At 36.7% G+C, this 14,495-nt stretch overlaps 1 protein-coding gene across 14 annotated transcripts in view; it reads right to left on the bottom strand.

The window, feature by feature from the left end:
* Window positions 1-14,495, bottom strand: part of TENM3 (teneurin transmembrane protein 3) — a 410,560-nt gene that overhangs the window by 60,517 nt on the left and 335,548 nt on the right. For 13 of the 14 annotated variants that reach the window (XM_085058723.1, XM_085058722.1, XM_085058727.1 and 10 more), the window contains 2 exons: window positions 6,851-6,877; window positions 4,207-4,353 (listed from right to left, as the gene is read on the bottom strand). In XM_085058723.1, the coding sequence (XP_084914849.1) occupies window positions 4,207-4,353; window positions 6,851-6,877 (174 nt within the window). The remainder of the gene's footprint in view (window positions 1-4,206; window positions 4,354-6,850; window positions 6,878-14,495) is intronic. The other variant, XM_085058731.1, reaches the window with a different exon arrangement.

Below are 14,495 nucleotides of genomic sequence, written 5' to 3'. Positions count from 1 at the left end.
GGATGAATGGCTTTAAACTGAAAGAGGGCAAGTTTAAATTAGATATAAGGAAGAAATTGTTTACTGTGAGGGAGGTGAGGCATTGGAACAGGTTGGCCAGAGAAGTGGATTCTCCATCCCTGGAAGTATTTAACATCAGGTTGGATGGTGCTTTAGGAAACCTGGTGTAGCAGAAAATGTCCCTGTTCATGGCAGGGGGTTGGAACTAGATGATCTTCAAGGACACCTTCAATCCAACCCATTCTAAGGTTCTGGGATTAAATGAAAGGAGTCAAGGACATGCCCACAAGGCATGACTGAAAAATAAGATGTAACTGTGAGACTGTTTGCTTTTGAATGGAATAAAACTGCTGGATGGAAGAAAATTAGAGGGACAAAGTAAGTCCTGGGCACAGATCTGCCAGTGTCAAGGGGAAATGGTGGCCAAGAGTCTATACATATCACATTCATGGTAATTGATTTTATTATACATTTAGGCAACAAAAATCTCCAAAAAATGAAATTCAGTGCCTACTGAATATAGTTAGAAATATATAGGAAGAACATAGTTTTGGAGCTATGATGCTGGCCAGCCCACCAAGACAGTTTTGGTGACTGGCAAACTAAGGCAAGAGACAGGAAAGAAAACTATTAACAAACCTCAGTTATTCCCACATACCTCAATTTTGCAACAGGCTATGATGAAAGGACTCAATGATAGACACCAGAATAACTGCTTGTAGGAATGTCTGGTCAGAAAAGCCACGGAAGCACAAAAAGTCCTTGATTTATTCCTAAGCAGTGTGCAAGGACCTTGCTCAATGTTGGTATTGCATTATCTGTACAGGCATACCTATAGTGTACTAAAATTCAGCTTTCCTGTTGAGTGAAGAAGCCTAATATATAAAATGTGGGGCTCTAAATGAGTTCTTACTCCAGAAAGAAATCTTGGAGCCACTGTGGATGAGTCCCATGGATATTATCAAGCCAGCACTCACCAGCAACCAAAGCTGCAAAAAACCCCTGAAGAATAATGGGAAGTGTTGGAGCACAAACCAGAGAACATGAGCATGCCACTGTATCACTCCTAGCTCAAGTAAATACTTCCTGAGATTTCCTTAGCTTGGCTTATCTTTGCACTTAGCAATTCTTCTGACATTGAAAACATTCTGTGGCAGTAATTTTTTACTTTAATTAGCAGCCTGTTAGTATACAAAAGAATATATAAGTTCACATCTAACCCTATTATAATGTTTTGCTATGCAATTGCTATTAGCCACTATCAGAGAAGATGTCTTGGTTTAGGCAATATTTGGGTTGAATTTGTGGTACCCTGTGACTGGAAGAGACTGTCCTAGACTATGCAAGTAATTAAAAAAATAAGTAGGGCTGAGCAAGTTTTGCTTTTTTACGGTATTTATTTTCATTTCAGAAAAAAAAAGAATATTAATGATCCCTTAACTCCTGCTCATGGAAACCTGTAACTACTCTAAATAATTGGATAGAAGCTAATAAAAAGCAAACTTAACTAAGGAATCTGTTCAATAAGGACTCATCTAAACTAAAGAGTAAACAGCTTATTCTTCCTACAGTGATAACAAAGCATGACACACTTTATTAAAGTGCAATAGTGATACATTTTTTTCCCCAAGAAGTTAGGCTTATTCCACCAACATACAGCTCTGACTTCCCTCTCCTCACAAAGTCTTTAGAAGTTTAATTTAGGCTAAGATCTGCTTGCTGCACACTTGCCTTGTGGGTTGCTAAATTGTAAAGAAAAATCCAGTCAAACACAAAGGAAAATAAAGACTGAGCCTTCAAGAAAAAGGAAATGATTTGCAAGACTTTTTGAAATCTGTACTAAAATGAAGGTAAGTAATAATCATCCCATCATATGTCAATGGTATCTACAAGGGAAAATACTCAGGTATGCCTTGATGCCATTAGGATTTCCTATGGAGAATATTCCCACTGGAATCCTTAGGATGCTCATGTTCACAGAATTTGAATAATCAGTCTCAGAAAGAGCAAAGAATCAAAGGAAAAGCAGACACTTTTATTAACGAGCTGTGCTCATATTAATATATGAAATATATTTTACCCAGTGAAGGATAAAGCATAAAGATTAACCACAGCATATCAAATAGACAACAACTGAGATAACTTTAATTATATAATCACTGAGACTAGTGAGATGTAGATCACACTACCCACAGTGATACTATAAATTCAGCACAAGCGCTCTGATAACCTAATCTCCCACAATAAACAAATCCGGCAGAAGAATACTTGTGCCATTCTCTATAGCTGTCTGAAATTTTAATGGCTTGCTTGGACATAAGTGGGTTGATCTCAGGTACTCTCGGAAAGAAAAGAAATGCTTCTTCTCTTTCCAGGTAGGTTACAAAGGAGACTTTCCTCCCCTAGTTTTGTTAGGTATGCATCCATTTTTAATTTGATTTAATTGTTAAATTTTAACCCTTCTCCTCAGCCACAGTCAAAGACTGGAGTGAATATGCTCTGTAGCGAAGCATATAAATTACAATAGGAGGAATGCCATTGACAAATAGCATTATGCAGGTGAATCATGGCAAAACAAGAGCTTGGCCAACCCCTTCCTCATGCATAGCTGCATAAAGATGTCTGTAAAGGCAATATTGAAAAGAGAAAATGAGAGAGAAACAAAAGTATCAAAATACCAGAATTAGCTTTTTGCCCCCTAATATTGTTCTTTCTTATTTAAGTCATGTTATATTGCTCTGCTCCAATTCCTTGGTCCTTTTCCCCACAAAAAGCTATTACTGTTTTCAGTCTGAAGGAGCAAATTCTTTTCTCTTGTTCCTTTTAAATGCATTCCTGTTCACCTTCTTCCTCCTACTGCTCCATTACCTGCTCTTGACCATTCCTCTGATATGCCACATCCTTATATGATCTTGAACATTTACTGAATCTCTTTTAGTCTATTATTGGGCTTTCAATGTATTTTCCCATTTTTTCCCTATACAATCTATTTCTTTCTCCAAGTTTTTATGCTTCCACCTAATTTCTTCCCCTCCTCCTTGCTTTGTTTCTTTTATTGTTTGCAGGTTTCTCTTTTTCCCTTGTCTCCGCAATTCCCTGGCCCACCTGAACTTAATTCACCAGACAAGTTCATCTCTGTGTGGAATCTATGTCAGACTGCTTCAGCCACTAAGTAAGGAAAGCTGACTCAAAATATATAATATGTAATGGAGAAGGACGACAAGCCAAATGACATGTACAGTAATAAACAGGAGCACAGCTTTAACCATGTTATTCATTTTCCTCAGGAAGAAAATGCTGCTGTTATTTACAGATTGTGATGTCTAAGATCCCAGCTGCAGCAGGGATATTAGAGCAAAGAGTCAACCAGCAATTCCAAAGGCATATACAGTCTAAACCAGAAAGACAAGTCCCAGATGACTTTATCATCAGCCAGAGGCCCTAATGGAGTTTTTATCTCTTCTATAATCTGAAGGTGTTAGGCAAATAGAATTGATGAGAGAAGGGGAAGAAAGACAGACAATGAAAGCAATATGCTGATCTAATATTTGACTGCAAACACATTTAATCTTTTTTTTGGTTTTTTTTTAAATGATGTGATTCTGGAATCATGCTAAGTCACAGCCCCTCTAGCTTCTCTAGACTACAACAATAATCACAGATTGATTTCTTAAGTTAGCAGTCCTGCCTGCATCTTGCTGCAGATTGTTACCTGTCACCTAAATGATGGACTGTGGAAAAGTAAGACAAAAAAAAAATAGACTTCTGGGAGCATCCACAGGCTATGGAGAGATAAGATCTCTGTAGGCTGGGCAACCAATTGTTTCCAGCAATGGTGTCATATTTCAAAATGTAAACTCCCAGTTCAACCTATTCTCTTGGGACAATTTCCTTGTGAGGTCTCTGAAATTTTGAACTCCTTCCTTTTTTCCCCCCTCTACAAAAGTTCACTGAGTTGAAACTATGTTTTATTCCAGTACAAAAGAACACTGCAGGGAAACTAAGGTGACATCCATCTAAGTACACATCTCACCTGTCGCATGCAGCTTGTAAGGCTTTGCTGATATGCCATATAAAACACTGGACACCTAAGAGCTAGTAAAATGTCTGTATGGTTCTCATAGAAGTATTTAATCACCTGACAGAAAAATCTCCATTCCTCAACATGTGCTCCCCAGAGTTAAGGATCCAGTTGGTGTCTCTTACCTCCTTCGTTGTCCTTACTGTCAGTGCAGAGGGTTTCCATGGCTACGTCACAACCTGCTCCCCTCCATCCCGGCTGGCAGACACAGTGCCAGCCATTTTGGTCCAGCGTGCATCTCCCATTGCTGTTGCACAGACCAGGGCAGCCCTCTGTTGAAACAGACAAAGAAAAATCACAAGTAATTTAAATACTGTAACAATAGAAAAGGAAAAAAAAAAATACAAACAAGGGACACTTATTGGGAACAGGCCTTAAGAACAGCACAAATACTGTAATTGCACATGGAGTGGAACAGCAACATTACCTGGGGAACATAATTCTTAACAAAGTGGCATCTTTGATTGGCCTGACACTTGAGACACCACTTACCTGTACAGGCAGGAAATAAATGCACCAATCCTCTAAATACCTGCAGGCCAGACAAAATTAAGTTTGGTTTTTTTAAATTTTTCTTTTTTTTTTTTCAAAGTAACAAGAGATGAGTGCATAGTGCAAACACAGCTGTGTAAAATGATACATTTTTCTGTTCTCATAGAATAGATTATTATTTGCTCTATGCAGTACTGATTACTTACTGGAACAAATGTTTAAGCTCCCTGTTACTATGAACAAATCCCTTCAACTTCTTAAGTAGGAAAATGGGTATGATTTTAGGCAAGTAATAAAAGAGAAGGTTAACTTTATCTGGTCTCAGAGTTGCCGTGTATTCATGTGAAATTACAGTGCGTTAAATAATTGCACAAAGTATAGGCCAGTTTTAATGACTATACTTTATGCTAAAATACATTCCTTTTCACAGAATAAGCAAAGCCCAGGAAATAGTGAAGCAGCTTAGCATCTATTCTAACAAACATTAGGATTCAGGCTGCATACGGATGGGACAGGACCAACAGGATTTCCAACTAAATGTAATAGCTGTGCGTATTTGATTACTTAGGACGGACAAAATGAAATACCATAAGGACCACAATAAACATTGATAGACTGAACAAAAACACGGTAGTGACGTGCTTCAAGACAGATAGCAGAGAGTGATTTTTTGTGACAATCTCCCTAAGGCTTTTGTGCTGTTACCTTTATATCCTATCTTGTCTGCTTTTATGGCCAAGGAGGGAAAATTTGGGAAACAATTAACATAATTTAATATATCCAAAATCGATAATTGTTTTCAGTCTAACATTGCATTAAAAAAAACAGTATCTGTCAGTTCCTAGTGATGAAATCTGGCATGCAGCCAACATGATCTGTATGAGGATGACAACACTATAAATATGTAGATTTCAGTGTTCCTTATCTATGACTATGATAAGACACTGACAGAAGCAAGTACAGATATGGCACTAAGTATCTTATGAGAAGGTGGCTACAAATCAGATATTTCTGGACACAACAATTTTCTGTAAGTTTTCGTCGAAAACCCCTAAGTAACTGGGTAAACAGTTCTTTACTTTTTAGAACACCTATCTTTGTGAACTAACCTACTGATCCATTTTGGTTAAGCTTAGTTGAGCTTAGAGCAGTTTTTCAGAAGTAAATTGTCTTTTGTCTTCTAAAGAGTTTTGAATTTACTGACTCCTTTCAACCATGAAGCTCCAAATTACAAACATTCTCAGAAAAAAGTTACAAAGGGAGCTTAACTCTTGTCAAATCACTCGTAGAAGGCAGAGAATCAGGAAAACCTCCTGTGAGGAAGTATGGGGATGCTACAGTTATGGATATTGTGCCATCATGCCAGGCTGAAATTAGTCTTGCTACTTTTATGCTGATAGTATTTGTTAATGTACTGAGATCTACTTTTTTCTTTATATTTCTTCTATCTGACTTACAGAAGACTCACATATATAATTGCAATACTGACAAAGCAATTTAGGAGTCAACTGGGTACACTCAAGACTTATTGTGTGAAAGCCTGGATATTGCCATCAATATTGCCATATTCTAATGAAAAAAACACAAGGAATAGAGAAAGATACTCAGGGAAAGGGGGGTAGGAATATTTTAAACAGTTTTCTCAATCAATTTTTACCGTAACTGAAGATACAAGAATATTTGCTGTTTCATGTTAGGCTTTTGTATCCTTGAACCTCTCAATTGAAAATGTTGAATAAACTATTTAAGATTTTTCTAGACTCATACAAGATACAAGTCTTAATTTCCTATGGATTTTCTACATTTAGATAATCAAAAGCTTAAAAACCTCAGGAATTCTATTGATCTGTCTGTATATAAACACACACATCTGTATAATTAATCTGTTCTTTAGAAATAATGACACTTGTTCTGTGCCAAGAGTGTCACTTTGCTTTGTACCCTCAATATTTAGGGTTTTGTAGGCAGAGGTCCAATGAAAAAGCTAACAAAAAAAAGTGCCAAACAGCAAATGAATACTATCTTCAGTTATTGGTTCAGATTAAATCTAATACATGTATACAGTTTATATATAAATGTATAATTACTGATAAAGTGTTACCATATAACAGAAACAAAATTTTGAGATGAGTTGAAAGCCATATGAACTATATAAATAATCCATGGAATGTATGTAAGAGAAGGTTCTTTTGCCCAGACTAGTATGTTTTTAACTATATATTAATATATAAAAAAACCATGTAGATATAGGCATGTCAAAGAGCAAATATACAGTACCTTTCACTATCTTATCCAAATAGTGAGCTTGAGAATTAAAAAGAAAAAAAACAGACAGACATTTCAGAAGTGTCACATGAAACAAGAATTGTTCAGAATTCACATGCAAATCAAGCAGGTGCACCTGACATGAGAGGTCTTACATTACAAAATGAAAATGTATTTCAAAGCTTTTAAAAATGCAAGAAATTCTCTTTTCAGCAAACATCACCATGAATCAATGAAACTGTTTTAGAAACTAGGCCTGCAGAAGCAAAAGAGATGCTACCTTTCTGAGACCACACTTTCTTCCAAATTCTCTTCATATGCTTTGATTTTTATATATAACAAAAATGTAATCAAAGCTAGTTAAAAAATTCAATTTTCAACACAATGTAAGAGCAATTCCTTAGCTTGTGAGCTTTAAAACATTAACCATGTGGGAAGATTTTTGATTTGCAGGTCACTCATGACTCTGACAGCATAACCAATACACTACCTTAATTCTCAATGGATTAACAGTATTTTTAGGAGGATTTTTTCTTCTACTTCAATTTAATCACAGTTATTCTTCTGAGCACACAAAGCAGGTATGTTAAATAAGCTGGACTGTAAATATGGGGTGGAAGAGGGTGTAGTGGGGTTAGCAGTGTGACGATCCATTTCATTTCGAAAAGCAGGTGAAAATTAAACTTAGGCTTTAGATGTATAAAAATAAATAATATGGTATATACAAGAATAGCAAGATGTTTTTTCATAAGTTATGGCACTTAAAATTTCAGAAAAGATTTGAGGAGGCAGATGGATGAATGACACACAGAGCATAAGATGGATTTCAAGCAGAAGGGCCTACTTTTGATACATGAGACACAGCACAGATGGGTAACATATTCCCTCCTTCCTTCCAGGAAACAGACATCCACTGCAGTTGTGTGGAAGGGGTTAATGCCATATAGCAAAGCCACCAGGTCCATGGCAGCTACCAAACCCAGCCACCCCCACACAAGGCGTTGGGAAACCACAGAGCACAGCAGAGGGGGCATGCCAAGTGAGCCAATAGTGCTGGATTCAATCCCCTGGTTTTGCTGTGGACAAGGTCTCCCAACACAGCCCTCATAGGCCCTCTTTCTTGAAAATGTGACCTTTCCTAAATCCCTGTCCTCTGTCACTTGCTGGCATCTCTTTGGAAGTGTAACAAAGGCATTTCCAGCCATAGGCTTTCCTCCAGGTTGGACGAATGGAAAAAAGTTGCTCTTGAGTCCAAGGAGGGACGTGGTAAGATACATATTATCACAGAAGGCACAGTCACTGCTACAACTAAGAGGAGGAAGCTTTCTAGTTCCTTTCCTTGAAGAAAGTGTCAGGTGTCCACTACAGAGCCTTTTTTTCTTCCTTTTTTCCCCCCAGTAATGGTAAGGTTAAGGCAAGACAAAGTAAGATGAAAACACAAATTACAGAATATTTAGAGCAGCAGCAACAAACTAGGTAGCTTTTCACATTAACCAGAAACAAAAAGAAAAGTGATACAATTACATTTCAGGGCAGATCAAATTCTTCTCTTACTCATCCAGCATAATTCCCCTTGTCCCTACGCAGCTTAAAACATACTGTAGTATGTGTGGAGGAAAAAATTAAGCTTTATTTCATAAAATGAAAGCAATAAGGTCTGTCTGGGGAATGCATCTGTCCATCAGTGAAACATTAAATGCCTCTACAAGCGTAAGGATAGGTAACAGAACATTAAAAAAAAAACTCCTAGGCAACTGAAAGCAGTCCCTGCAATCCCAGGCCCCCAAATACTATTTATTTTCAGAAATTCAATCTTCATTAAAAAAACCCACAACCAACCACCAACAAAACAACAACAAAAAGCAACCAAACACCCCCCCCCAAACCCAAGAGAAATTATGAAAATACTCTTTAAGATTTTTTTGTATCCAGCAGTTTTATAAGAAGTCAGTTCCAAACCATGAAAGTACAGAAAACAAATTCTACCTTCCAGCATCCTTTTACTCATGGTCAGTTGACATTAAGGACAATGTTAGAAACTATTTTGGTTAATATGTAGCATTGCAGAAAAATCATAAAGCAGAAAATGAATGAATAAAAATTGTATAACTTTGCAGTGAAGTTTAACTAGCCATGCTATCTTCCTTATCTTCATGGCACTGCAACTGAAAGAGGAATGAACCTGTGTGGAAACACAAAATACAAGCCTTTCCCCCCTCTGTATAAAGAATTCCAGGTGGGATTTGGAGCACTTCAGTAGTCTAGAGCATCTCAGCAGGTGCTCCTTGGCAAGATATTTACACATCTGGCACATATAAGTTATCTTATGTCCTCAAAAAGTCTAATTTGAGACCAGGCAATATACCTATAAGGGTTTTCTTGCAGAGGTTAAGGCTGTGCCATTTAAAATCTTGCTATTATTTCCAGGAGTAGAGGAACTTCATATGATTCCAGATGGAAAAATGAAAAATAAAAATGAAGATATAAGATTTGTACATTTTCTAGGCTACTTAAAGTTCAAGGAGATCTAAGTGGCATTCAAAATTCATACAACATAAAATATAAATGATATCATCAATCTGTGTGGGTATTTATATAAATATGTGGTAGATAAATGATTTTACAAAGAACTAGTAGCAGTTGGGAAAATTCACATTTAACACAGTATATTTCATAACCAGTCAGAACCCTGACTTTTTTTTTTTTTTTAATGTCTCCCATTAGTTTTCTATCAGAGAAGTAAATCAGTGTCTTCCTTATGCATATACTACTTCCCCCAGGTATGACAGAATAGCCTAAGAATAAAACCACATATTAAATCAATTTATTCTAATCAGCTCCAGTTTAAATCAGCATGAACCACATACCCATTGACTTGATGTTCCTTAATTGGTACTTAAAACACTGCTTTATTCTGATTATTCTGTCATATGGGATTACACTGGTGACATGCTTCTAAATGCTGTATAGCAAATTTATATCTCTATTAGTATCCTCCATCAGACATCTTTACCCAGCATAATCTTTGTAACCTGTACATTAGACTGTAACATGCCACATATTTTTGCAACATGTATATTTAGGCCTGTTACAGTGTCAACTCAGCAGCTCCACAAAAGTAATGAATTACTTTGCTGTAAGAGCAGATTTAACCTTATAGCAACACCAGACATGAAGCAAAACCACAAATGAACATGACCAAAGCCATATTGATCTAGGTCAGCCTATACAAAAAACTAGGTTTTTTAAAGCTTTTTTTACTTTTGACACCTTGAAAGTATGAGTCAAACCCTTGCCTCCTCTCCACTAATACAATCAGCTTTGTCCCTTCCTTACTGCATTACAGCTTCTTCCTCTAAGAGAAAATAAAGAGGAGAAATTAGAAAGAGAAAAGAGAACCAAAGAGCGGAAGAAAAGAAGGGAGAGATGATGAAGAAATAATTTCAGTATCAGCAACAATGAAGAATGCTGTTCTACTCTTCTCAGAGAAAGCTCTGCTTTGCTTACTCTCTTGATTTTCCACAAATTTTTAATAGGAATTCCCATTCCCTGGCAAACAATTGTCGACGTATCTCTGTTGCAAACAAACTTATGCTCTCAGATACCCATCTTCTACAGGAACATGGGAACAACATATCTTGCATCAGTCACGTTTACACTTGTACATAAATCTTGCATCAATTGTCATACAGGGAGATAGCATGTTTCTCTTGGAATAAACACTAACTGTAAGCAAACTATGGTATGTTGTTACCATATTGTTTCCCTTAAGCTTTCCACACATTCATCTGTTTTTTGGAGGTAGAAAGTTTTAATATCTTCACTTATTTTCATTAAATATATGTATAAAACGTTGTTTGCAATCCACATGACAAAACCCCCTGAACACATTAGAAGAATACCATGAGAACGGCAATTTCAAGCATCTAAAATTTAGGCAATGATGGGTTTGTGGCTACCTGTGCAAGTTTGATACACTTCGTTCTTTGTGAATATGCAGAGCTCACAGAACTCATTCAGCACTCATTCTCCCACAAACAACAATCAGCTGATGTCTTAGTAGCAGGCCCATTATGCTAACCTAAACAAAGAAACAACAGTTCTCTTACAGATTTTCCTACCACCTTGTTCCCTAAGTCACAATTATTTGACTTAGAATCTTCATACTACTGGTATGATGAAAATACATTCTTATCTTGTTTTACCAGTAACTAAAGCACAGAAAGATCAGTGAGAAGTCTCCATTAATTTGGCTACAAGCACCTATGATGTGGTTTTCCAGAATACTTAGGATTATATAGTATTTCATACATGAACCAACATTTTAGCAACTCACACATGAGCAAGTCTTGCTCCCAGAAAGTGAAGAACAGTCAGAGAACACTTCTTTAACGTTTGCATTTGTGAACAACAAACAGAAAATACATGGTAGAATCAAGGGTGGAATCCAGTTCTTCAAAATCATCTTTAACCAGACCACTCTGTGCACTAGTCTCTTCTTATGAACATTACTTTTTACTCCCTCTGCACCCAAGCAGTAGTAGGGGATGAGGCACACACTTTATCAGTGGTTTCACAGGCACTTGCCAACAGAAGAGAAAATATATTGCAAGCTTTAGAGAGAATGCAGTTTGTAAACTGGTTTTGGTGCTTGTTTTGGGGGAACTGGTACAAAACTCAGAGCTGACAATCTATTCAAGACTCAGTCTACAGTGGTTTATTCCTCCTGACATGGCTACCAGATCACCCTTATTTCCTCTTGTTTCCACCCAGCCACAGTTTAAGTATTTTGAAAATTAAACCACTGTTTGGACATAAAAGTCCAAATAACCCGAGTAATATTTAAACCCAACATTTCTTATCCTATCCACAGCAGACTTAGCGAATAGCATACTGATTCCTTTAAGTAACTGCTTTCCCTCCCAAAGAATGACTAAAAAAAGCATGCATATGTAAATTGTGAGGAACTCCATGCCTCTACCAAAAAACCTACAAGAGTCCAGAATCCACAAAATTTTAAAGCTACTGTTGTAATGTGTCTTCAGAAAGGTTCACTGATGTAAAATTCAGCATCCACTACAGTGTTTTCTGCCTTGCAAACAGCTTCCTAACATGGATTTGCGCAGCCGATTATTCTTAAGCACAGAATCCAGCATTTGTTGACTTGTGCCTTGTTTTTCTGCATAGTCTGTGCTATTTGTTAAAGTAATTTTAAATTCTTGTCCTGTCTTCCAAAGTGCTTGGGGGCAGCAGGCTTTGGTATCATTTGCAAATGTAATTCTTCCTATTCATCACTGAACAGTACTGAAAGCACATGTTCTTCCACTGTAAGCAGCTCATGGTCGTCATCCATTCTCTGAGTTTATAAGAACCTTGTCTTAGACATACCATATGTTCAGAGCATTACTGCCAATAGAGGAGGATTACAAACATCCTTCCCTTTTGATACTTTTTTACTCCTAAATTCTTATTTTGCCTTTCTTGTAAAGGAGAGCACATGGTTGGAATTACAGTTTCACACAAGTTTATTTCTTTTCATCTTTACACAGGCCAAAACACAGTCCTCACCCTGAACTCATGTCTTCTTAATCATTTATGCATTTTAAATATCTGCAGAGACACCTGACTTCACTGCAATTTATCCCTTGCCAAAACTGCAACCATTCTTTGCAGCAATCATTTATGGGATTTATATATAAAGGTATATAAGCCAACTATCCTTTTGATTTTTTGTTCTGGAGACCATCCCAATTTTACTGCAAAGTAAGATTTCTAATAATTATGACTGGAAAGCCATATATATCTTACAATAACAGGTTCAGTTACTTTTAAGGATGTAGTAGACATAGGAAATTTGGGACTGTCAGTAAGTTTGTGACCAGTGTTGTTTCTTATTTAACATCTACTTAGCAGGAAGAGGATTTAGAAGAAAGCTTTAAATGCCACTAAGGAGTTAAAACTATCCCACATGTACAGGCTGAGAAAGTTCAAATGCCCATTTGAACCAACAAACTTGTGAAGACCTGCCTCAGATACAGGTGAAAACCTGACAGAGTAACAACTGTATGAAACATAAATTTGGCTTTAAAACACATTAGGGCATGGATCAGGATGGGAAGCATTATTGTTTCCATCTTTCTCCCTGACTGAAAGTATTTATGGAATGCGTTCTGACCAGCATGCAACTATACAAACTACAAAAGCACCTACTCTCTGCCCACTTCAGCTCAAGTTAGCCTTGCAACATGCTTTAAAATTCTTCACATCTCAGAGGATTCTGCTGTTTTCTGAAAATGTGTCTAACTTGAACTTCACATGTGGTCCTCGTTTAAATGCAAATTAGTCAATTAGCAATTTAAATATGCTAACAGTTAATTTATATTTGAGATACTTGGTCCTGAAATGTGTTACGGCCTGACCAATAACTCACTTTTTTTCACAGTTCCAAAAATGCGTGCTCTATCTTAAATTCACCTGGTAATTGAGTATTTTTATGTATAAATATTTTACATATTCAGTGCTTGGCCTGGCAAATGAATAATATGCCCTTTAGTCACAGGAAAGATAAAAACCAAATTTGTTCTAAATTTCATAAAATGTTGTTAAACTGTGGTTTTCAGTCCTCTGGGTGCCAAAAAAGTCATCATCTCTTTTTCATAGGGTTTCTGCATTGAGGGTACAGATATAAATATTGTTATGAAATCCCAACTGCAAAGCAGTCAGGTGCTTTGAAACCAGGATTTCACTCACAATACTGTAGTGAATTAATTGATATTGGATATAGTTAGCTTTGAATATTTGATTGATTTTATCAGATAAAAACTGAATGTGAAATTTATACCTTCATTCAAACACAATCTTATTTTTAAGATTAAATTTGTACTCAGGTATAATTCCTAGGTATGAACCCCTAAATAAAGAAAAACATAAATTTAGGAATTTGGATAATTATATACTATATTCATACAGGGGCAATTACTCCAATTTGAGGGACAAAAATTTCAAAAGAATCTAAATTCTAAATTTCAAAAGAACCTTAAAATTTACAAAAAATTTCTGTGACTGCACTAAGGTACATTTACTATGACACATTAAATCACTCTGAAATGTGAATATTGTCAGTAATTTAAACTTCTGAGAAAAGTAAGCCACACTTGGCAATTAGCACCAACACTGAAATGACAGTGGTCATCCTAATACTGACTATCTGTGCTGCTCTCCCACTAATGTGCAAATGTGGAGAAGATAGATCAAGCCCTCAAACTGCTCCATGACTTACTCTGTCAAGCCCGCGTCACAAATGTATAGTGTAATGATATATAGCCATATCAAGTTTTCTATAAGCACTTCGTTTAATTAACTGGGGGAACACATTTGTCTTTACTTGCTCTGTGATCCTATAGAGAGATGAAGTGTCATTTCCCTGCAGTCATATTTGAAATCTGTAATATAAGGAGCCCTAAGCTAAACACGTGCTGAAGGGAACAGGTGCTGGCCATATAACTCACTGGAGGAAATTCTGGCTTAGCATTCCTCAACTCTTGCTGTACTTCTGTGCTTATGCTGATCTGATCATGGTCACATGGAAAACCAGCACACAGATGCCTTCATGTTTGTCCCTAGTCAGAAAACAATTTTAATCAGTCACCAGAACACA

Source organism: Lichenostomus cassidix, chromosome 4 (assembly GCF_008360975.1).
Source record: "Lichenostomus cassidix isolate B80296 chromosome 4, HeHo_3.0, whole genome shotgun sequence".
NCBI lineage: Eukaryota > Metazoa > Chordata > Aves > Passeriformes > Meliphagidae > Lichenostomus > Lichenostomus cassidix.
Note: the sequence above shows the minus strand (reverse complement) of the source record. Positions and strands in the feature narration are given on the sequence as shown.